This window comes from Lethenteron reissneri, chromosome 68 (genome assembly GCF_015708825.2).
Source record: "Lethenteron reissneri isolate LAM-NWPU_2019-01 chromosome 68, ASM1570882v1, whole genome shotgun sequence".
NCBI classification, from domain to species: domain Eukaryota; kingdom Metazoa; phylum Chordata; class Hyperoartia; order Petromyzontiformes; family Petromyzontidae; genus Lethenteron; species Lethenteron reissneri.
The window spans coordinates 4,231,732-4,256,339 of record NC_083846.1 but is presented as its reverse complement, the minus strand read 5'-3'; the positions used below and the strand labels follow the sequence as shown (position 1 = coordinate 4,256,339).

Sequence of the window (24,608 nt, the reverse complement as noted above, 5' to 3'; positions counted from 1 at the left end):
TCAAGCGAGAGGACGAGAGGACTCTAGCCGCCACGCAAATAAAGGATTTATACTGAAAAACGTTGTTTTTATGGGTTAATTTTTTGTCTCTTTCACGGCCCAAAACAAGCACCTCCTTCTGCATCCTCGCTTGGTGGCGGTGGTGGCGACGCTGCTTCACGTGGCTTGCCTGTAATACGTCACTGTGGAAGCAGCAGCAGCAGCAGCAGCGATTGGTGGATCATCACGCCAATGGGGTGCGAGATGTTGACTACCTCGCCCGCACGTCGTGATTTCTTTTATTTTGTACCTACGTGACTTTACCGAAAGAAAACTTAATTTGGAGCTTTCGTGACTGCAGGAATTACTCTGTGGTTCTTTCGGTAAAGTCACGTATAAAGAGAAAGTAATAAGTTAAATACTAGCATACGACGTTTCGATTGCAACACAAGCAATCATCGTCAGGTATAAATGAAATAGAAACACAAATCTAGTATGCTTAGAAATGTAATGTAATACAACAGAGAGTCGGATAACATAACAGTCAAACACCCTACCTGGTTGATTACATTCTTCCTGAGAATGCTAAATTTGAGAGAGAGATAAAACACAGAACCAGAGACATATAGACAAACATATAAGCAGACAGATATCACAGAGATACTTATATGTCTGTCTATATGTCTCTGGTTCTGTGTTTTATCTCTCTCTCAAATTTAACATTCTCAGGAAGAACGTAATCAACCAGGTAGGGTGTTGACTGTTATGTTATCCGACTCTCTATTGTATTACATTACATTTCTAAGTCTACTAGATTTGTGTTTCTATTTCATTTGTACCTGATGATGATTGCTTGAGTTGCAATCAAAACGTCGTATGCTAGTATTTAATTTATTATTTTCTCTTTATACGTGACTTTACCGAAAGAACCAAAGAGTATATAGCTCCTATTTCCAGAAGCGACCTGGCTATCAGAAATGATAGCTCAACGAATTGGGATTTTCATCGTCATCGTGTGGACATGTTATAGCAGCACTCAACTACTCTATAAACGCGTGACGTTGATTCTGAACGTGAAGGGAAAAAGCGGAGAACCCGGAGAAACTTCCACGCGACCACTGGGAGAGAGAAAGAGAGACGCAGACTCCAAACATACAGCAGGCGTCAGAGTCGGGATCGAACCCACGACCTCCTGTATACCAGGCGAGGTAGTTAACATCTCCTAGCCACTGTGATGATGATTGATGAGAGAGAGAGAGAAAATGCAAACTCCAAATATACAGCAGCAGGTGTTGTCATGGTCGGGATCGAACCCACGACTTCCTGCATACCAAGCGAGGTAGTTAACATCTCCTAGCCACTGTGATGATGATTGATGAGAGAGAGAGAGAAAATGCAAACTCCAAATATACAGCAGCAGGCGTCGTCAGGGTCGTGATCGAACCCACGACCTCCTGCATACCAGGCGAGGTAGTTAACATCTCCTAGCCACCGTGGCACCCAAACCCCCCCCGCCCCCCCCCCCCCCGCAAATGAAGAAAGCGACAGGCACCCCCTTCTCCGGCCATGATAAACCAGCAGCACACAGCAGCGTGCGGTGTCTTTATTTCAATTCGGGGGGGTACAAGCTGCAGGCTGGAGCTCGCGCGCGTATTCATTCAACTCCCGGGACGCTTTTGGCCTTCCGCTAACAGGCGAGGGCACGTGTTACACAGGCCACGTGTCACACAGGCCACGTGTTACACAGGGCACGTGCTACACAGGGCACGTGTCACACAGGGCACGGGAAGGTTAGTACGGGAGCCAGCGGAAGGTAGGGCGCGTACAGGTGCGGGCAGGTGGCACGGGTGTGGGGCACGTGACACGGCTGTGGGACAGGTGGCACGGTTGTGGAGCACGTGACACGGGAGTGGGGCATGTGACACGCGTGTGGGGTAGATGGCACGGTTGTGGGGCACGTGACACGTTTGTGGAGCAGGTGGCACGGGTGTGCCCGCAGGTGGCACGGGTGTCTAGGGCAGGTTCTTCCAGGACAGAGGCGAGGTGCGAACAGCTACAGACGCACACGCGCAGCCGGGTCGAGTAGAGGGGGGGGGGCACCAGGGGGGGGGGGGGCACCAGGGGGGGCAGTCGGGGGCTGGGAGGGCTGCAGCTTCCATCGTTGCAGGGGCCGCAGTTGCGTCGCCTTACTGAGTGCCGGCGTCGAACATCTTTTTCCTGCCCTCCATGCCGGACATGGCCTCGATGTTCTTGCGCCAATCGCCCACCTCCTTGTCCTGCGGAGAGGCGAGAGGGGGGGTGGGGGGGGTGGGGGGGTGGGGGGGGGGGGCACGGGCTGAGCGTGTGGTTCGTGCGGGGAGCGGATCCAAGCGTCGTCGTCATCGTCATCATCATCATCGTCGTCATCACCGTCACCATCGTAGTCGTCATCACCGTCATTATCGTCATCACCGTCATCATCATAATCGTCATCATCGTCGTCGTCATCACTGTCATCATCGTCATCACCGTCATCATCATTATCGTCATCGTCGTCATCATCATTGCAATCATCACCATGATCATCTCCATCATCATCACCATCATCATCACCATCACCATAACCATCGTTATCATCACAATCATCATCTCCATCATCATCACCATCACCATCATCATCACCACCACCACCATTATCACCAATCAGTCAGCCGGACAAAGCATTTCTCTGGCTCCCCTAAACGTCCGTCAAGAATAAATAATAAATAAAGTTCCGCTGCCCCCCCTCCCGCCTGCCCCCACCGCTCATCATTGAAGGCCTCACCACTTCTTTTTCCTTCTCCTCCTTCTTGACGGACTTGAGGTTGGCCCGGAGGTCCATGGACACTTTGTGCTTGGAGCCCAGCAGGGCCCGCAGCATGGCGTCGGCGGACATGCGCACGCGGCGCAGGGGAGGGCGCTTGAACTTGCCCCTCAGGTCTCCGATCTTCATGTTCAGATTCTCGATCTGCGCAGATCACGTGGGGGAGAGGGAGGGAGAGAGAGGGGAGGGGAGAGGAGGGAGGGAGGGGAGGGAGGGAGAGGGGAGAGAGGGGGGAGGAGGGAGAGAGGGGGGAGGGAGGGGAGGGGAGGGAGGGGAGGGTGGGAGAGAGGGGGGAGAGAAGGGGGAAGGGAGGGAGGAAAAGGAAGAGGGGGTTGGGGGGGGAGAGGGAGGGAAAGAGAGGGGAGGGGAGAGGAGGGAGGGGAGGGAGGGAGGGAGGGAGGGGAGGGAGGGAGAGAGGGAGGGGGGAGAGAGGGGGGAGGGAGAGAGGGGGGAGGGAGGGAGGGGAGGGAGGGAGGGAGGGAGGGGAGGGTGGGAGAGAGGGAGGGAGAGCGAGGGGAGGGAAGAGGAGGGAGGGAGGAAGGGAGAAGGAGGGAGGGAGGGAAGGAGAGGGAGGGAGGGTCAAGGGGTCGTTATCACCGGGGGTCAATGAAATTCAACAACAACCTATCCCCATGCAGATGGAACAGATGGGAGACGAGTCCCCACGTTTCGATGTAAAGCTTTCGTGACTGCAGGGATTCGTCTTCTTGGTTCTTTCGGTAAAGTCACGTAGAAGGGAAGTAATAAAATAATAAAAAAGACGCTGTCTTCTCGACAGACCTGTTCTTCACCTGAGGACGGCTGCTTGCGTTGTGGCCGAAACGTCGTGAGAATTGTATTTTATTATGTTTTAGTTTTATTATTTTATTATTTCCCTTCTACGTTACTTTACCGAAAGAACCAAGAAGACGTGTCCTCCACGTGTTGGCTTGCGTGCAGCGACGCGAGCGACGCGCGCCGCGTTTGAGTGTCTGCCCGTTCCACCTCGCTCGCGAGCGATCGACCTCTCACCTCCAGGTTGTGTTTGCCGACCTTCATCTCGCAGTCGTACCTCTCCTCATCCGTCACATCCACTTGCTGGTGGAGCTTCTTGCACAGGTCCTGGAGGAGGAGGGAGGGAGGAGGATGGAGGAGGAGGGAGTGAGGGCGTGGTGTGAAGGCCTGCAACTCAACATCAAGGAGGGCCTCGGTTCGATGCCCCGCTCATGGCGCCAGGTTTTCCGTGCGGAGTTTGTTGTGGCCGATGGGTGGTGGATCAGGAATCTGGGGAGCTCGGAGGACACCCAAGTGGCGCCCGTGTCGGGAATCGAACCCAGGCTCCTTCCAGCTGTGATGCGCGACACGTGTCAGCCCTTAGCCCGGTTAATTGGGCATCGCGAGTCACGGATAACTTTAGGAACTTCGCCCATCTCTGATGTCTTATCGGCCAAAGTGGGGCCACGTCTGAAAATTGGTGAAGATCACGCCAATGATATATCATCGGCCAAAGTGGGCCCCCCTTTGAAAATGAGTGAAGATAATGCCAATGATGTCTTATTGATGAAAGCAGCCCCCTCTGAAAATTGTTGAAGATCATGCCAATTATGTCTTATCGGCTACAGAGGGAGGGCCACCTCTAGACCGCAAGCGCTCACCATGAGGTCCTGGCTGGACAAGCCGGACAGCTGCAGGGGAGCCACACGTTCCTGCAGGTAGTTGACCTTCTCCTGGGCTCGCTCAATCTTCTCCTTCTCCAGGAGCTCCCGCGCGAACGTCAGCATCGCGCTCTGCACGGGAGGCACGACGCGGGAGATGAGACGGGAGACGACACGGAGCTAAAGGCTGCAAGTTGCGTGCTCGCGCCACCGCTGAGCTATCATTTGTGGCCAGGTCATTTGAAGCTGAGTCGACCTAAGGGGAGGCCCAGTACCGATTCAGATAATCGTCACTGGCGTTGGCCGTGAGCGGGAATCTATCTCGGGTCGCGGGGTTCGTAGCGCGGAAGCGCTAACCGCTGCACCACCGCTCCCCTTAACACAAAGACCAATACTCTCTGGTTCTTTTGGTAAAGTCACGTGGCTCGAAAAAAATAACAAAATAAAACACGACGCTTGCCTTCAGGAGGTGACTCACCTGATTCAGGTGACTCACCTCCTGAAGACGGACGCTTGTGTTGCGACCAAAACGTCGTGATTTATTTTGTTATTTTTTTTCTACCCACGTGACTTTACCGAAAGAACTAGAGAGAATGGATTCCTGCGGTCACGAAAGCTTCAAATCAAGAAACAACCATCCAGCAGTTCCTGAAGAACTGCATCATGGTCCTCTCGTCTTGGGGTCGCCGTTGATTGGTCGGGCCCGAGGCGCACACGTGGTCTGCGTGCGCCCAGCGGGCAGCACGAGGTGCGAACGTCTCACCTTGAGGTGGTTCTTCCTCGACACCGACACCTTTGGCTTCACCTGGTGATTGAAAATCAAAGCGGAATTACCATTAACGATGATGGTGATGATGACGACGATGACGATGACGATGATGACGACGATGATGACGACGACGATGATGACGATGATGATGAAGATGATAATGACGATGATGACGATGATGATGACGATGATGAAGATGATGACGACGATGATGACGACGATGATGATGATGACGACGATGATAACGATGATGATGACAACGATGATTATGATGATGATGACGACGATGATGATGCCGACGACGGTGATGATGACGACAATGATGAAGACTGTTGGGGACACGCCCTCGACATGTCCCGCTGTTGGTGCGGACCACTTCTGACAAATTCAATTCGACAGCTGGCGGACGAATTGATGGTGGTTCATGGGCGCCGGAAGAGGATGACCCCCCTGCTCCCCCAACAGAACTACTTCTTGGTCAGTTCTAAGATGCATTGGGGTCGAGAGTGAACCCACAGCATTGACGAGCACGGAGTTTACACCATTGGAACCTCATTTGCCAGTAAAAAATATGATAATTGATTTTTTTACCCTTCTATCTGGCAACAAAACTGACACCTTTTTTACAAGGAGTCATGTTTGCATAGACCACAATACCTGCAGTCATAATGCAAACAAAAAACACAACTCTGATAATATATGCACTGTCCTTGAAGTTGATTGGTCCATACCCGAGACAGCTTTCCTTAGAGCCTAGTCTCACATGGTGTTGGACCAGATGACGCCAAGGACAGTGCATATATTATCAGAGTTATGTTTTTTTGTTTGCATTATGGCTGCAGGTATTGTGGTCTATGCAAACATGACTCCTTGTAAAAAAGGTGTCAGTTTTGTTGCCAGATAAAAGGGTAAATAAACAATTATCATATTGTTTACTTGCAAATGAGGTTCCAATGGTGTAAATGCTTTACCCCGAGCTCTCATACTCTGATGGTGCATTGTCTTTGAGTTGTGCGCCTTTTGGCGTCATCTGGTCCAACACCATGTGAGACTAGGCTCTAATGAAATCTGTCTCGGGTGTGGACCAATCAACTTCAAGGACAGTGCATATATTATCAGAGTTATGTTTTTTGTTTGCATTATGACTGCAGGTATTGTGGTCTATGCAAACATGACTCCTTGTAAAAAAGGTGTCAGTTTTGTTGCCAGATAGAAGGGTAAAAGAAACCAATTATCGAGCACGGAGTTATTTCTCACTCTCTCTCTCTTGTTTTGTCTTTGCCAGGTAAATCGCCATGGCGAGGTCGGTTGTGATCACGTGTTTGGAGGTGACCTTTGCCCTCCAAACACGCGACCCCTTCGCGCCCTGGAGCTGTGAACTTCATTGGCCACTGTGCCCTACGGGGCCGTCCATAAATGACGTCACGCGATTTTGGACGATTTCCCCCCCCCCCCCCCTTCGTCACACGGCGTCACAAAAAATCAGACCCCCCCCCTCAAATATGACGTCACAAAGCTCTGCCCCCCCCCCCAAAAAAAAACATGCTTCAAATCGCTTTAAACTATTGTCATTGTAGCGCGTATTTAAAGTGGCGCTGCACTCTGATGTTGTAGGAAGAAAACATTTATTAAAAAGTCTATTTAATTAAGTAGAACGTGTTTGTCTATATTTGTTTAAATTTGCGCATTTTTACGTGACGTCACAATTCTCAACCCCCCCCCCCCCCATCGTCACAAATGTCTGACCCCCCCCTAGGTGCGTGACGTCATTTATGGACGGCCCCTACATCGTGTACAGAAATGCGATGCCAAGCGTTCTTACCTCGTCCCTGTTGGAGGAGATGCAACGACAAGAGAGAGAGAGAGGCATGGTGGTTAGTTTACAGTCGTGACGGTGAATATACAACGACCAGTTGCAAGTGTCTGCGGACCCTCCTACCACACTGGTACTGGCAGGAACCCATTGGTTCCACCAGCCCACAGGGGATTATTGTGTCCGTCCGTCCGTCGTGCAGGGAGGGGCTGGGTGGGGAGGGGAGGGTGAGGAGGAGCTGAGTGGGGAGGGTGGGGAATGGCTGGGTGGGGAGGGAGGGGCTGGGTGGGGAGGGGAGGGTGAGGAGGAGCTGGGTGGGGAGGGTGGGGAATGGCTGGGTGGGGAGGGAGGGTTGGGAGGGGCTGGGTGGGGAGGGTGGGGCTGGGTGGGGAGGGGAGGGTGGGGAGGGGCTGGGTGGGGAGGGTGGGGAGGGGCTTGGTGGGGAGGGGAGGGTGGGGAGGGGCTGGGTGGGGAGGGTGGGGCTGGGTGGGGAGGGGCTGGGTGGGGAGGGTGGGGAGGGGAGGGTGGGGAGGGGCTGGGTGGGGAGGGTGGGGAGGGGCTGGGTGGGGAGGGTGGGGAGGGGCTGGGTCGGGAGGGTGGGGGGGCTGGGAGGGGTGGGGCTGGGTGGGGGGTGGGATGGGTGGGGCTGGGTGGGGAGGGGCTGGTCACCCCATGGTGCCCTTATAAAACTCAACGTTTAACCTACTCACGCCGGCTTGTGCCCGCCCTCACAGTCGGGAATATTTGCGGAATACACCACGCCGCCGTTGACCCTGGCCATTGACCGAGCAACCCAACGTTCCTACCAGCTCCCTCCGCAGGAATGTGTTCATAACGACGCCAATTACCATCTCAATGCTGATCTCATGATGATCATGAAAGTAACACCCCCCCCCTTCCCACATTTGTCTTTCCACGCGGGCATATGGCCATCATCTCTCTCTCACGCAATCTCTCTCCAAATCTTTCTCTCCAAATTTCTCTCTCTCCATCTCTCTCCATTCCATTTGTGTTGCTGGTGACTTTGTGTATTTCATATCGACATCGCCTCCAGTGCTTTTGCTGCTGGCGGCAATAAAAGTTGTTTAAAAGTCAAACGTCTCTCCAAACTTCTCTCTCTCTCTCTCCATCTCTCTTTAAAAAAGAAAATACGATCAGAGGAAACAAGAAGATGCTCTCCCCATCTCTCTCCATCCCTCTTTAAATGCCTCTTTCAATGTCGCCATCTCTCTCGTCATTTCTACATCTCTCTCTCAAACTCTCTCTCTCTCAAACTCTCTGTAAATCTCAATCTCTCACTAAGAAATGGGCCCTTTTCAGTTCGATTCACGTGGCGCTCCATCGCATCGTATATCACACGAAGAACGCGGGGTTCATTTTAGCGTTAAATGTCCACGCGATTCGCTACAGCAGAAGCCTGAACAGACTGTTGGGGCAAGTGCTGTTAGCTGTTAGCGAGCACCTATGAAGGCCGGCACGGCGCACGAGGGGGTGGGTGGCCAGCACCACGCCCGGCCGCCTTTGTCTCCCCAGTGGCGATGTTTACTGCACACCGCACCAGGTACTCATTTGAGGCCGAGTCGACCTAGGCGAGGACCAGGACCGGTTCAGACAACCGTTAGCGGTGTCGGTGACCGCGAGCGGGAATCGAACTCGGGTCGCCGGGTTCGTAGCGCGGCGTAGCGCTAACCGCTGCACCGCCGCTCCCCCACAGATCTGTGGCACGCGCGGACATCACATCCTGTGCGTTGTCGAGACGAGCAGACGAGTGTGCAGGCCGGTGCAATTGCGTGGTAGCTAGGAAACGTTGAATGTGTCACTCACCCCATCGCGGCTTGAGGAGTGGGTCCCTGCAACAGACACGGAGGGAGAGAGAAAAAGCAGAGTCAATCACGTTGGTATTTTTGTGTTTGTTTGTTTAAATTCAAGAGGTGGTTGTAGTCACTCGTTTGTATTGCAGAGCCAGCAAACGTCGTTATCATCACCATCATCATGATGGTCATGAAAACACAACATCTCCTAGCCACCGAAATTATAATGAGAGACGCAAACTTCAAAAATACAGCAGCAGGCGTCAGGATCGGGATCTAACCCACGACCTCCTGCATACCAGGCGAGGTAGTCAACATATCATAGCCACGGTGATTATGAGACGCGCAAACTCCAAATATACAGCAGCAACAGGCGTCAGGGTCTGGATCGAACCCACGACCTCCTGTACACCAGGCGAGGTAGTTAACATCTCCTCGCCACCATGATGATGATGAGAGACGCAAACTCCAAATATACAGCAGCAGGCATCAGGATCGGGATCTAACCCACGACCTCCTGTACACCAGGCGAGGTAGTCAACATCTCCTCGCCACCGTAATGATGATGAGAGAAGCAAACTCCAAATATACAGCAGCAGCAGGCGTCAGGATCGGGATCTAACCCACGACCTCCTGTACACCAGGCGAGGTAGTCAACATCTCCTCGCCACCGTGGCGCCCACGCTAGATGGCAGCACCTGCCACGAATTCTTTCCCTGATGTCCAGAACTGCACGCTCACTGCTGGCAGGAAACTCTCTACCCCCACCCCACCCCGCCCTGCCCCCAGAGTTCGAATTCCCAGAGACGATATCCCAGTTACGCACAGCAGTAGCAACAGCTGCAGCAGCAGCAGCAGACTCATCACGCCGCTAATTGCAGATGAGTCACTGTTGCCAGATTTGCTCTGTCCTTTTGATGTTTGTTATCAGAGATGTCCTTTCCACTACTCCCAGTTCGGCGCCCTTATTATAAACTACTAACGATTTTTTATTTTTATTTTACCAGGCAAAGCTCCGCTGAGTTGCGTAGCTCTTTGAGATTTTTTTCCAGAAGCGAGCTGGATATCACAAATGATAGCTCAACGAAAGGGGGCTTATCACGCGGACATTTGTAGCAGCCGAATACTCTACAATGTATGCTTCTAAATGTGGGGTTAAAAACCGGTGGACCCGGAGAAAAATTTCCCGGGTCCGAGAGACACGCAAACTGAAAATATACAGCAACCGGCGTCAGGGTCGGGATCAAACCCACGGCCTCCTGTATACCAGGCGAGGTAGTCAACATTTAATAGTAGGTTTTTACCCTTTTAACTGGTACAAAACTGACACCTTTATTCAAGGCATCATGTTTGCAATGACCACAACAAGTTGCTTTTTTGACTACTTGTGTTGTGGTCATTGCAAACATGATGCCTTGAATAAAGGTGTCAGTTTTGTACCAGTTAAAAGGGTAAAAACCTACTATTATATTTTGCCACTGGTAAAAGAGATCTCATAGTGTAGTCAACATTGTGTGTGTCTTGTGTGGCGTGGTGGGTGGACGTGTGGTGGGTGGGTGTGTGGCGTGGTGGGTGGGTGTGTGGCGTGGTGGGTGGGTGTGTAGAGTGGTGGGTGGGTGGGTGGTGGGTGGGTGTGTGGTGGGTGGGTGTGCATCGTGGCGGGTTGGTGTGAGCCATATTTTCCGGAGCTCAGCCCCTGGACAGCTCCGGCTGAAATTAAAGTTCTGACCCATGCCAGGCGCGAGACGCGGCCTCCCCGTCTCAGCCCTTGCGAGACGTCCTTGGAAGAGATCTTCCCACGAGATAAACAAGAAAAAGATATTCTCCTATCGCTGCGATGAGCGAGCATCTATCATCCCCGCAGCAGCAGCGGCAGCAGCGGCAGCGGCTTTTTATGCGTAGCCATCGAACACAGACGGATTCACTGCATCGCGCAATTTCAGATGCGCTTCTGGGGGCCGTCTGGAACGCTCTCTTTCCTTCCGATGTTACGAAGCCACTGTGCACTTTTAAATCATCGTCAGGATTGACAAACTCACGTCTTAAGAACTGCTTTTTGTGTGTTTAGTTTGCTTCCCGGCGCTCTCTGCACACGCGACTGGTGCGGTTGGATACGTACGGTGTGAAAAAAGTTAAGCATACATATATATAGACTCACACAGATAACCATAGACTCACACAGAGACTCAGACTCACACAGAGATCCATAGACTCACACAGAGAACCATAGACTCACAAAGAGACTCAGACTCACACAGAGGTCCATAGACCCACACAGAAAACCACAGACTCACACAAAGGCCCACAGACTCACACAGAGACCCACAGACTCACACAGAGACCCATAGACTCACACAGAGACCCATAGACTCACACAGAGACCCATAGACTCACACAGAGACCCATAGACTCACACAGAGACCCATAGACTCACACAGAGACCCATAGACTCACACAGAGACCCATAGACTCACACAGAGACACATAGACTCACACAGAGAGACCCAAAGACTCACACAGAGACCCATAGACTCACACAGAGACCCATAGACTCACACAGAGACCCACACACTCGCACAGAGACCCACAGACTCACACAGAGACCCACAGACTCACGCAGAGACCCACAGACTCACACAGAGACCCATAGACTCACACATAGACCCATAGACTCACACAGAGACCCACAGACTCACACAGAGACCCATAGACTCACACAGAGACCCATAGACTCACACAGAGACCCACACACTCGCACAGAGACCCACAGACTCACACAGAGACCCACAGACTCACGCAGAGACCCACAGACTCACACAGAGACCCATAGACTCACACAGAGACCCATAGACTCACACAGAGGCCCATAGACCCACAGACTCACACAGAGACCCACAGACTCACACAGAGACCCACAGACTCACACAGAGGCCCCAACAGTCTGTGAAGGCTACACGGGGGAGGAGGTGGGGATCTTTGTCTTTGTAAGGCTCCGTGTGTGAAGGCCACTACTATCACTCCCACCCACACCCATGTGTGTGTAAGGCAACCACCACCACCCACCCACACCCACCCACATCCAGATCTGTGTGTGTGTATAAGGCCACCACCACCCACACCCACCCACCTCCATATCTGTGTGTGTAAGGCCACCACCCATCCACACCCACCTACCCCCATGTGTGTGTGTATGTAAGACCATCACATCCACCCACCCCCATGTGTGTGTGTGTAAGGCCACCACCACCACCCACCCACACCCACCCACACCCACCTACCCCCATGTGTGTGTGTGTGTGTGTAAGGCCACCACCACCACCCACCCACACCCACCCACACCCACCTACCCCCATGTGTGTGTGTGTAAGGCAACCACCACCACCCACCCACACCCACCCACACCCACCTACCCCCATGTGTGTGTGTGTGTGTAAGGCCACCACCACCACCCACCCACACCCACCCACACCCACCTACCCCCATGTGTGTGTGTGTAAGGCCACAACCACCACCCACCCACATCCACCCATCCCATGTGTGTGTGTGTGTAAGGCCACCACCACCCACACCCACCCACACCCACCCACATCCATGTGTGTGTAAGGCCACCAACACCCACACCCACCCCCTCCCACGTGTGTATCTGTGCGTGCGTGCGTGATGCCGCTCCGCCAGCCAGCTCCGTCCGCTTAAGGAAGGCGGCTTCCCTCCGCCGTTCCTTCGGCCGCGTTCGCCGCAGTCTCGGCGCAACACCCGATACTCGGCTATTTCCAATCGCGTCGGGGCGTCCCACTCAAGCAACGGCGCCTTGTATGGGCCGCGAGAGTGGACAGCTGGGACATGGTGGGGGGCACACGGGGGGTGGCACTCAAGAAATGCTGAGCGATGCAGATCGAGAAGAAAGATGCTTTGCGGTGGTGGTGGTGGGATCTTTGATGGTGACAACCGCAGTGTGGATTTCTGAAAGGCCAAAGAAAAGTTAAGCGGGCCAGGCTATATTTGTGCGTGTGTGTGAGTGAGAGACCATGCGGCTGGGTCTGTGTGTGAACAGGGAGGTGGGTGGACATCATGGGGCAAGACATCATGAACGGGGGCCCCCCTTTCTTCTAATTCGGGTCGCCTAAAGGTGCCCGATTATAGAATGGTCAAATAACAACCACGTGGGGTGTTCGGGTTGTACCGCTGCTGCTGCTGTTCGGGCTGCGATAGTCCGACGTTTCGGTCTCGCAGAACACTTCGCGAACAAGTGAACGCGAGTTTTTGGTTCTTTCGGTAAAGTCGCGTAGAAGGGAAATAATAAAATAATAAAAATAAAACAGCGTCTGAATGAAGACAGCGTCATGAATGAAGAACAGGGCTGTCATTCAGACGCTGTCTTTCCGACAGACCTGTTCTTCACCCTGAGGACGGCTGCTTGCGTTGTGGCCGAAACGTCGTGAGAATTGTATTTTATTATGTTTTATTTTTTATTATTTTATTATTTCCCTTCTACGTGACTTTACCGAAAGAACCAAGAAGATGAATCCCTGCAGTCACGAAAGCTTTAAATCGAAATTTTATTATGTTATATTTTTATTATTTTATTATTTCCCTTCTACGTGACTTTACCGAAAGAACCAACAAGATGAATCCCTGCAGTCACGAAAGCTTTAAATCGAAGTGAATGCGAGTTCTTGAAGATGTCGATTTTTTTTATTATAATCGATTACGTTACGTTCTGGGATATACCAGAAACACCCCCCCCCCTCCTCCCCCCTTAAACAATGGTGCCACCAAGACACAGCCAGCGTGACGCGGCTGATGGTGACATCATCGAGCCCCGCACAGCACCTCCCGTCCAGCGGCACATGTCGTTAGTGTCCCGTTCCGATGAGCGCGTCAAGGTCCACGTTTGCCAAAAATGTTATTATTTTTGTTGTTGTTACAAAAATAACCGCAAATTACTCTTCACAATGAAGGGATTTTTTTTTTGGGGGGGGTGGTTTGATGGCTTACAAATATAAATGTGCCGTTAACTATCCACCACCCGACACAGCCAATTGCTAACGGCTTGTCGCGCCAATAAAAAGGTGCGAGTTTAGGTTTCCAACTTCAGCACCACCGGTGTGTTGGAGAGTAAATCCACAACATTTACTTACGCGATCCAACACCTCCCCCCCCCCTCTTCTCCTCCATACCCCTCTCCTCCCCCCCCCCCGCAATAAACCCAGTTCATTATGATTATTGGTCGCGAAAGGCAACGTTTCAAAAATCGCGAATGACTCAGCTGGGGAAACACGGAAACTTTCGCTCACACCGATTGCGAAACTTCGCAGGGCTCCCCTGTGTTCAGTTTGTGTTGTCATTCTGCCCTCCACGCCGCACCTCCGATTAGCACGGTTGGCTACGTACGGTGCGAAAGAAGTTCAACATACATACATAGACTCACACAGAGACCCATAGACTCACACAGAGACCCGTAGACTCACACAGAGACCCATAGACTCACACAGAGACCCATAGACTCACACAGAGACCGATAGACTCACACAGAGACCGATAGACTCACACAGAGACCCATAGACTCACGCAGAGATCCATAGACTCACACGAAAACCCAAAGACTCACAGAGAGACCTATAGACTCACACAGAGACCCATAAACTCACACAGACACCCATAGACTCACACAGAGACCCATAGACTCACATAGTGGCCCACAGACTCACACAGAGACCCATAGACTCACACAGAGACCCATAGACTCACACAGAGACCCATAGACTCACACAGAGACCCATAGACTCACATAGTGGCCCACAGACTCACACAGACCATAGACTCACACAGAGACCCATAGACTCACACAGAGACCCATAGACTCACACAAACACCCATAGACTCACACAGAGACCCATAGACTCATGCAGAGACCCATAGACTCACACAGAGACCCATAGACTCACACAGAGACCCATAGACTCACATAGAGACCCATAGACTCACACGAAAACCCACAGACTCACACGAAAACCCACAGACTCATACAGAGACCCATCGACTCACACAAAGACCCATAGACTCACACGAAAACCCACAGACTCACACGAAAACCCACAGACTCATACAGAGACCCATCGACTCACACAAAGACCCATAGACTCACACAGAGACCCATAGACTCACACAGGGACCCATAGATACGACCTGGGGGAGGCCCGGGACCGGTTCAAATAATTGTCACGGGTATTGGCCGTGAGCAGGAATCGAACTCGGGTCGCCGGGTTCATAGCGCAGCGCGCTAACCACTACACCACCGCTCCCCACATATTGTACATATATAAGGGGACTCCTCTACTTACGAACGGGTTAAGTTCCAGAGGTGTCTGTTCGTTAGTCTATTGGTTCGTGAGTCCAACTTTACTCCTATCGATTCAAAACATGGTGCAGGGCGTGTACACTAAACACGGGGAGTGGCTTTAAAGGTTGCATAATCTCCTGTAGATGTAGATGCTGCTGGTTCTTCACGTTCTGCATATGTAGATGCCACTGGTTCTTCACGTTCTGCAGATGTAGATGCCACTGGTTCTTCACGTTCTGCAGATGTAGATGCCACTGGTTCATGTTCTATAGATGTAGATGCCACTGGTTCTTCACGTTCTGCAGATGTAGATGCCACTGGTTCTTCACGTTCTGCAGATGTAGATGCCACTGGTTCTTCACGTTCTGCAGATGTAGATGCCACTGGTTCTTCACGTTCTGCAGATGTAGATGCCACTGGTTCTTCACGTTCTGCAGATGTAGATGCCACTGGTTCTTCACGATCTGCAGATGTAGATGCCACTGGTTCTTCATGTTCTGCAGATGTAGATGCCACTGGTTCTTCACATTCTGTAGATGTAGATGTCACTGGTTCTTCACGTTCTGCAGATGTAGATGCCACCACCGCCTTCTGGTGAGCGATGTATATTTGGAGTTTGCGTCTCTCTCATCATCATCACGGTGGCGAGGAGATGTTAACTACCTCGCCTGGTGTACAGGAGGTCGTGGTTCGATCCCGACCCTGACGCCTGCTGCTGTATAATTGGAGTTTGCGGTGTCTCTCTCCCCGTGGATTTTTCTCCGGGTCCTCCGGGTTTTCCCGCCACATTTAGAATCACGCGTTGAGAGTATTTGGCTGCTATACATTTCCACGTGGTGGTGATGATGATGATGTTGTTAAGCCAACTTTCTTGAGCTATCATTTGTGATGGCCAGATCGCTTCTGAAAAAGAGAGCTACACGTAGCTTTCAGCGGGGCCTTCTGACCTTGTAAAACTAAATTTTAAAATCCTTTCGTTTTTATTTTATTATCAGCTGGCAGACTAATGCCCAGCGCTGCCTCCGTCACTGTGTGCCGCGCAGGGACAGCTGCTACTGGTGGTTGGGAGGGGTCCCCTTGGAGCGACAGCAGCAGGGGCATTGCAACGATTGCGGCGATGAGATGCGAGGCTCTCCTTTGGAGTTGCTGCACATCCTAAATCTGTTGCTGTTAAACTCAGCACCGCACCGCCACCACAGGCAAATGCCCCCTCAAGTATAGCCTTAACAGGCTGTTGGGGCAAGTGCTGTGAGCGAGTAGCAGCACATGTGAAGGCCGGCACGGCACACGATGGGGGCTGGGTGGGTGGCCAGAAACCACGCCCGGCCGCCTTTGTCTCCCGCAGAATCGCCCGTTGCGTTCCTATCTCCCACCGGTGTGGAGACGCAGAGAAACGGAGAGAAAGACACCGATCCCACCTCCCCACCACCACCCACCCCACCTCCCCACCACCACCCACCCCACCTCCCCACCACCACCCCCACCTCCCCACCACCACCCACCCCACCTCCCCACCACCACCCCCACCTCCCCACCACCACCCACCCCACCTCCCCACCACCACCCTCCCCACCCCACCCCCTCCCACCAAGCCGTCTTGGCTGTAACGCGAGAATGTCACGAACCCCCCCGTGATGAGGGGGGGGGGCTGCCGGGGGGGGGGGGCTGCCGGGGGGAAGGGGAGGGAACACCCCGCTGACTTTTAAAGAAATCGAGCGCTGCGAGAGAGACAGACAGAGGCAGGTGTTGCCGCACACCGAGACACGCACATTTCCACTGGCGACAACCGAGCCGTGCCGTGCCGTGCCGTGAACGCCGTCCATTCGCCCGGCACCTCCGACTCAGCGCGGTTGGCTACGCACGGGCCACCCCTCACCCTCCGTGTGCCACAGTGCCGGGCCTTCACACGTGCTTGCTACTCGCTACTAACAGCCCTTGTTACGCAACATACGAGCCAGTCTGGCGCGGCTTGGGAGGCACCAGCGTTGTGGTTTTTAAATCCTTTATATTAAGTGTGCTTGCTTGCTTGCTTACGACCGTGCAAACCTTTCGGTCGTTTTTTAACCCACTTCCCGTGATCCAATCGAGCTGACATTTTGCACACAGACTCGTTGTGCGAGACAATTAATGTTCGTGAAAAATTTTTTCCAAAATTTTACACTGTTTAGGGAAAACAAATTAAATATTTAATTACCAATTGTTTAATACTGCAGACAATCATCTGACCCATAGGTGGCAGCTATCTCAAGCCAGAGGACGAGAGGACTCTAGCCGCCACGCATATAAAGGATTTAGAGTGAAAAACTTTGTTTTTATGGGTTATACTTATTTTTGTTAAATCACTCCAGAAGCCGAAGCTGTTCCAACCGACGTCACGCGTTCGCGCGTGCCAAGTGACGCAACGTACGGCTGGCTCGGCTCGGATGTGCCAGTGGAAACAGGGGGGTGGGTGGGGGGGGTGGTTGAAGTGGCCTTCGGCGAGCTCTAGAAGCTATTTAATGAGAGGCATTCGAGCGATGACGTGCGGATTCGTCAATTCACAATGGATTATTTGAGCGACAGAGTCGGTCTGAAATGAATATCGAAACGACGTGAACTCGAAGCGAGTTACAGGGTGGTAGTAGTGGGTTGGTGGTGGTGGTGGAGGAGGCAGAGGGACGATGCTGTCAGCAGCGACGTAAGTGTGGGGGTCGAGGCGACGTGTTTGTAAGTGATGACGTATCTGCGAAACGACGTAGTTGTAAGTGATGACGTATTTGTAAGTGATGACGTAGTTGTGAGTGACGACGTAGTTGTAAGTGATGACGTATTTGTAAGTGATGACGTAGTTGTGAGTGACGACGTAGTTGTAAGTGATGACGTAGTTGTAAGCGACGACGTGTTTGTAAGTGATGACGTAGTTGTAAGTGATGGCGTATCTGCGAAACGACGTATTTGTAAGTGATGATGTAGTTGTAAGTGATGGCGTATCTGCGAAACGACGTATTTGTAAGTGATGACGTAGTTGTAAGTGATGGCGTATCTGCGAAACGACGTAGTTGTAAGTGATGACGTAGTTGTAAGTGATGGCGTATCTGCGAAACGACGTATTTGTAAGTGATGACGTAGTTGTAAGTGATGGCGTATCTGCGAAACGACGTAGTTGTAAGTGATGACGTAGTTGTAAGTGATGGCGTATCTGCGAAACGACGTATTTGTAAGTGATGACGTAGTTGTAAGTGATGGCGTATCTGCGAAACGACGTATTTGTAAGTGATGACGTAGTTGTAAGTGATGGCGTATCTGCGAAACGACGTAGTTGTAAGTGATGACGTAGTTGTAAGTGATGGCGTATCTGCGAAACGACGTAGTTGTAAGTGATGACGTAGTTGTAAGTGATGACGTAGTTGTAAGTGATGACGTAGTTGTAAGTGATGACGTAGTTGTAAGTGATGGCGTATCTGCGAAACGACGTATTTGTAAGCGACGACGTATTTGTAAGTGATGACGTAGTTGTAAGTGATGACATATCTGCGAAACGACGTATTTGTAAGTGATGACGTAGTTGTAAGTGATGACGTAGTTGTAAGTGATGACGTATCTGCGAAACGACGTATTTGTAAGTGATGACGTAGTTGTGACGACGTATTTGTAAGTGATGACGTATTTGTAAAACGACATAAAAGTTGGGGGGGGGGCGGAGACGTAAATGGGGGGCTAGTACTGCACTACGTATTTATTAACCGATGGAGAGAACACGTCCAGGGTGGGAGATGGAACGATGAAATCATCTCGTGGACAATTCTACGCTCCTTAAAACGTTAAGATTAAGACGTTGATGATTAAGACGCTGTCTTTCCGACAGCTCAATTTCTTCACCTGAGGACGGCTGCTTGCGTTGTGGCCGAAACGTCGTCAGAATTTTATTATGTTTTATTTTTATTATTTTATTGTTTCCCTTCTACGTGACTTTACCGAAAGAACTACGGATATGAATTCCTGCAGTCACGAAAGCTTTAAATCGAGATAGACAGGTGGCTACAGCTTGGGGGAGGAGAGGAGGAGGGGGTGCGAGACCTTTATTCAGCAGTGGATCGATCGTGACAGAATAGCGGCGATGGCGATGATGATGGTGATGATGGTGATGACGATGATGATGGTGATGATGGTGATGACGATGATGATGGTGATGATGGTGATGACGATGATGATGATGGTGATGATGGTGATAACGATGATGATGATCGTGATGATGGTGATGACGATGATGATGATGGTGATGATGATAATGGTGATAACGATGATGATGATGGTGATGATGGCGATGACGATGATGATGGTGATGACGATGATGATGATGGTGATGATGGTGATGGCGATGACGATGATGATGACGATGATGATGATGGTGATGATGGTGATGACCATGATGATGATGGTGATGATGGTGATGACGATAATGATGATCGTGATGATGGTGATGACGATGATGATGATGGTGATGATGGTGATGACGATGATGATGATCGTGATGATGGTGATGATGATGTCGACGATCAACGCAATTCACGTGCGTGAAGAGACGGGCACTCGGTCAAGGTTGAGAAGTAAGTTACAATATACACAAAGACAAAGGTCCCCCGTATAGCCTGTCAACAGATTGTTGGGGCAAGTGCTTTGCTGTTAGCGAGTAGCACCTATTAAGGCCGTCACGGCACAAGATGGGGCAGGGTGGCCAACACCACGCCCGGCCGCCTTTGTCTCCCCTAGTGCCGACGTTGACTACACACCGCACCAGGCACTCATTTGAGGCTGAGCCGACCTAGGGGAGGGCCCAGGACCGATTCAGATAATCGTCACCTGGTGTTGGTGGCCGCGAGCGGGGATCGAACTCGGGTCGCCGGGTTCGTAGCGCAGTGCGTACACACACACGTGCACATCGATAGTGAGAAATGACCTCTCAAGCCTACACTGTGCGCAATTGTGGTGGCACCTTCATTGACAATCAGTGAGCACGCTTCGAGTCTTTGGTCGACGTTCACGCAATACGCTCGCTGGCCCCCTCCCTCTCTCTCTGCTCTCTCTCTCGCTCTGCTCACATGTCGGTGATGTGCAGCGCGTCTTCTTCGAGCGCTGGGGAGCCGGACAAGCCCCTCTCTGCACCAGCGTGGACGGCACCCTCGTGGTGTTCACCTTCTGAAGCGCTCGCTTGTCACCGTGGCGTGCGCGGTGACCACCACCACCACAACCACCACCACCACCACAACCACCACCACCACAACCACCACCACCACAACCACCACCACCACCACAACCACCACCACAACCACCACCACAACCACCACCACCACAACCACCACAACCACCACCACAACCACCACCACCAACACCACGTGGCTTTTCTTTCGTGTTGTGCGCGGTGCATTTAGCGCCACGGCGCGTGGATTTGTAGCGTTTGTTTTCATTTGTGTTGCTTGTGACTTTGTGTATTTCATATCGGAATCGCCTCCAGTGCTGTTGCTGCTGGCGGCAATAAAAGTTGCTTAAAAAGTCAAAGTCTCTCTCTGCTCTCTCTCTCTCCTCGCGCCCGCTGCGCGTGGCATCTAGCGGACCATCGCTAATCACGGGTCTTTGTTCTCGCAAGAAACTTTGAATTCGCCGGAACTTAGCGATGGGCGGAGGGGGCATATTATGTTTGTCGATCGCGAGTCGCGTCGTCTTTTCTGGGCCCTTCTAGAGCACCTGCAGCAAGAGCTTACATCACTCACTCACCGCTCTAGCACCACTGAAACTTCGTTCGAGATTCCAATCACTCACTAAAGCTCTGTAGCCCTTCTAGGGTATCATTAGAATGTAACATCACTCACTCAGCACTCTATCCCTTCTAGGGCATCATTGGAATGCTCATCACTCACTCAGCTCTCTAGCATTTCAAGAGCATTATTAGAATGTAACATCACTCACTCGGCACTCTAGCCCTTCTAGGGCATCATTGGAATGTAACATCACTCACTCGTCACTCTAGCCCTTCCAGAGCATCATTAGAATGTAACCCACTCACTCAGTTCTCCAGCCTTTCTAGGGCATCATTAGAATGTTCATCACTCACTCAGCTCTCTAGCATTTCAAGAGCATCATTAGAATAGGCATCGCTCACTCAGCTCTCTAGCCCTTCTAGAGCATTATTAGAATGTAACCCACTCACTCAGTTCGCCAGCCTTTCTAGGGCATCATTAGAATAGGCATCGCTCACTCAGCTCTCTAGGCCCTGCGAGAACACCCTGAGAATTCCCATCAGTCACACCTCTGTAGACCTCGCCACGTTCTGCACGTGTTGACACGCGCAGAGCGCATACGTAACATGTGCGAGTACACATACATAACACGAGTACATACATAAGGTAGCATTTGTTACGCATGTACTGACATGATGCGCTCTGCGGTGACGGAATTTTCAGCCTCGGGGGCATTGTCTCGGAATGATATACGTAGTAGCATCTATTCACATTCATGCATTGAGTTTGACGCACGTCATACACGAATTGTAAATGCAGCGACAACTAAAAAAAACCCCACTTAGTTTAAACGAACAAATTTCTTTTTTTTCGGCACGGAAATGAGCGGAATGCACAAGCAAGGTGATGCCACGTCTTTGACATACCGTACCAAGGCCGTAGCCATGGGGTCAACATTGGAGGGGACCAAATCTTCCAGTGGGTCCCAACCCAGAAAAATATCTACATTTGAAAACGAATTTCCTGCCTAAAATATAAAAACAATTCACAAACACATCGGATGGACTTTTTATTAATTTTTGTTTACAACAATATCTAATAGTGTATTGTATTACATTGCTCTGTCTTTTTCATTTTTTACCTTTTCTTGTTTCATTGTATGTAATGGCAGAGATTAGGGATTATTAAAGTACAACCATAACCACAATAATTTCAACAGAAATCTATTTTATAGCAATATATTGGGGGGGGGGCATTTTGAGTATATTTGAATATTGGGGGGACACACATCCCCCCAAATATATATTATCATTACGGCCTTGTAACGAAATGCGGAACGATCGCACGCGATTTTAGGTCTCGCTCGGATTTTTTTGCCGGAACGCCGCTCGCTGCTAGCTCGGCTGGGCTTCCAATGTGATGCTCATCGGCGCAAGGCACTCATCACTTGGGTACAAGATAGCGCTCGTCATCCACAACGACACGAATAGTTGCCCTCGATTATTACGATACTACTAGGGAGACAAAGGCGGCCGGGCGTGGTGCTGGCCACCCCACACCCGGCCTGTATAGGTGCTCGCTAACAGCCACTTGCCTCGAAAGTATGTTAAAGCTATACGGGTGGGTATCTTTGTTTTTTGCATTTTACTTTTCTTTTACATTTCACCAGGTAAGGCACCACTGGGCTGTGTAGCTCTTTTTTAAATCCTATATATTAAGTTCACTTGCTTGCTTGCTTGCGCGCTTACGACCGTGCAAATCTTTCGGTCGTTTTTTAACCCACTTCCCGTGATCCAATCGAGCTGACATTTTGCACACAGACTCGTTGTGCGTGACAATTTATTTTCGTGAACATTTTTTTCCAAAATTGTACACTTTTTAGGGAAAAAATATGATATTTAATTACCAATTGCTTAATGGTGGCAGGCAATCATCTGACCCATAGGTGGCAGCCATCTCAAGCCAGAGGACGAGAGGACTCTAGCCGCCACGCATATAAAGGATTTATAGTGAAAAACTTTGTTTTTACGGGTTAATTTTTTTAGAAGCGACCTAACCATCACAACTGATAGCTCAACGAAGTTGGCTTATAATCATCATCACGCGGACATTTATAGGAGCCAAACACTCTAAACGCGTGTTTCTAAATGTTCCGTCGAATTCAACGCAGCGGCTCATCGCGTGGAAATGTTTGGTTGCGGTCAAATACTCTCAACGCGTGGATGTTGATTCATAACGTGGGGGGACGGGGGGACCCGGAGAAAAATCCCCTCGACCACGCGGTGGGCGAGGGGAAAGAGAGACACCGCAATCTCCAAATATACAGCAGCAGCAGCAGGCATCAGGGTCGGGATCGAACCCACGACCTCCTGTATACCAGCCGAGGGAGTTAACATCTCCTAGCCACCGTGATGATGGTAAGAGACGCAAACTCCAAATATACAGCAGCAGCAGGCGTCAGGGTCCGGATCGAACCCACGACCTCCTACATACCAGCCGAGGGAGTTAACATATCCTAGCCACCGTAATGATGATATGGAGACGCAAACTCCAAATATACAGCAGCAGCAGTCGTCAGGGTCCGAATCGAACCCACGACCTCCTGTACACCAGGCGAGGTAGTTAACATCTCCTAGCCACTGTGATGATGATGAGAAACGCAAACTCCAAATACACAGCAGCAGTCGTCAGGGTCCGAATCGAACCCACGACCTGCTATATACCAGCCGAGGTAGTTAACATCTCCTAGCCACCGTGATGGCTATAAGAGACGCAAACTCTAAATACACAGCAGCAGCAGGCGTCAGGGTACGGATCGAACCCACGACCTCCTGTATACCAGCCGAGGTAGTAACCATCGCATAGCCACCGCGCGCGCGCGCGCGCGTGTATCTGTGCGCGTGTGTCTGTGTGATGTCGGGTACCTGTCTAGTGAGAGAGAGGAGAGAACGGACGGGGGGTGGCTGATCTTGCCGGCTTGGAGCACTCGATGGAAGAGCCGTGGGATGAGGAGCCAGGCGCCCTTATAGCAGCTGCCTGGCTCAACATGGGCCCAACGCGGGCCACTTCCAAAAATAACAGCGAGGGGGACACTTGACACCTTCAAGGCGCCACCGCCGCCACGTGTGCGTGGCCCTCAAGCCTCACTTATCGCTGAACGAGCAGCAACATTTTTAAGGCCCTCCTGAGCTCATGGCTGCTATTTTTACGTCGTGAAATTAATAATCGTGGCACTGCTGCGGTGGCGGTGGTTGTGTGTGTGTGTGTTTTTTTTTATTTGGAAACAATTCTGAAAAAGTTTTTTTTTTATCTATATATATAATTTCCACTATGTTCTTGGTCATTGGCCTATGCCTCCTTATCACTCGGCTTGTATCCAGGGCCAAGGGCCTCCGCCACCTGGAGGGGGCCTTCAGAGATGAAGTGAAAAGTGAATTCACTTGTGAATGCTGAATTTTATTTGTTGTTAGCATTGTGAAAAAAAAAATTTTAGTTTTTCTTTAAATTTATTTTCTTTTTGAAAATGTTATTGGGGGGCCTCAACAGTACCTGTAGACCAGGGGCTTACACAATCTCAATCCGGCCCTGCTTGTATCGCTACCACCACCTCACGGTTTCGTCTCATCCGACACACTGTGTACAACCACCAACACGCCGTCGCCCATTCGCTTACTCGCCCAGTCACTCGCCCACTCGCTCACTGGCC

The 24,608-nt window shown here is 51.2% G+C and overlaps 1 protein-coding gene and 1 long non-coding RNA gene across 2 annotated transcripts; both read right to left on the bottom strand.

The window, feature by feature from the left end:
• Positions 1-1,535: 1,535 nt before the first annotated feature.
• Positions 1,536-6,521, bottom strand: LOC133360313 (troponin I, slow skeletal muscle-like). Its single transcript, XM_061578959.1, has 6 exons — positions 6,507-6,521; positions 5,219-5,260; positions 4,456-4,587; positions 3,833-3,922; positions 2,783-2,965; positions 1,536-2,255 (listed from the first exon to the last, which is right to left on the bottom strand). The coding sequence occupies exons 1-6, from the start codon at positions 6,519-6,521 to the stop codon at positions 2,166-2,168; spliced, it is 552 nt and encodes a 183-aa protein (XP_061434943.1). The 3' UTR covers positions 1,536-2,165.
• Positions 6,522-6,761: 240 nt separating this feature from the next.
• LOC133360403 (uncharacterized) lies at positions 6,762-24,035 on the bottom strand. Its single transcript, XR_009757248.1, has 3 exons — positions 23,827-24,035; positions 8,862-8,887; positions 6,762-7,053 (listed from the first exon to the last, which is right to left on the bottom strand). It is a non-coding gene; the product is annotated as an uncharacterized LOC133360403 (long non-coding RNA).
• Between the last annotated feature and the right edge of the window lie 573 nt (positions 24,036-24,608).

Bases quoted from the DNA above. Each gene is read 5' to 3' on its own strand.
- LOC133360313 (XM_061578959.1), bottom strand. The intron at 4,588-5,218 runs GTGAGACGTTCG...CCTCCCGTGCAG, and splicing joins CGAGGAAGAACCACCTCAAG to AGCGCGATGCTGACGTTCGC. The intron at 2,966-3,832 runs GTGAGAGGTCGA...TGATCTGCGCAG, and splicing joins TCGGCAAACACAACCTGGAG to ATCGAGAATCTGAACATGAA.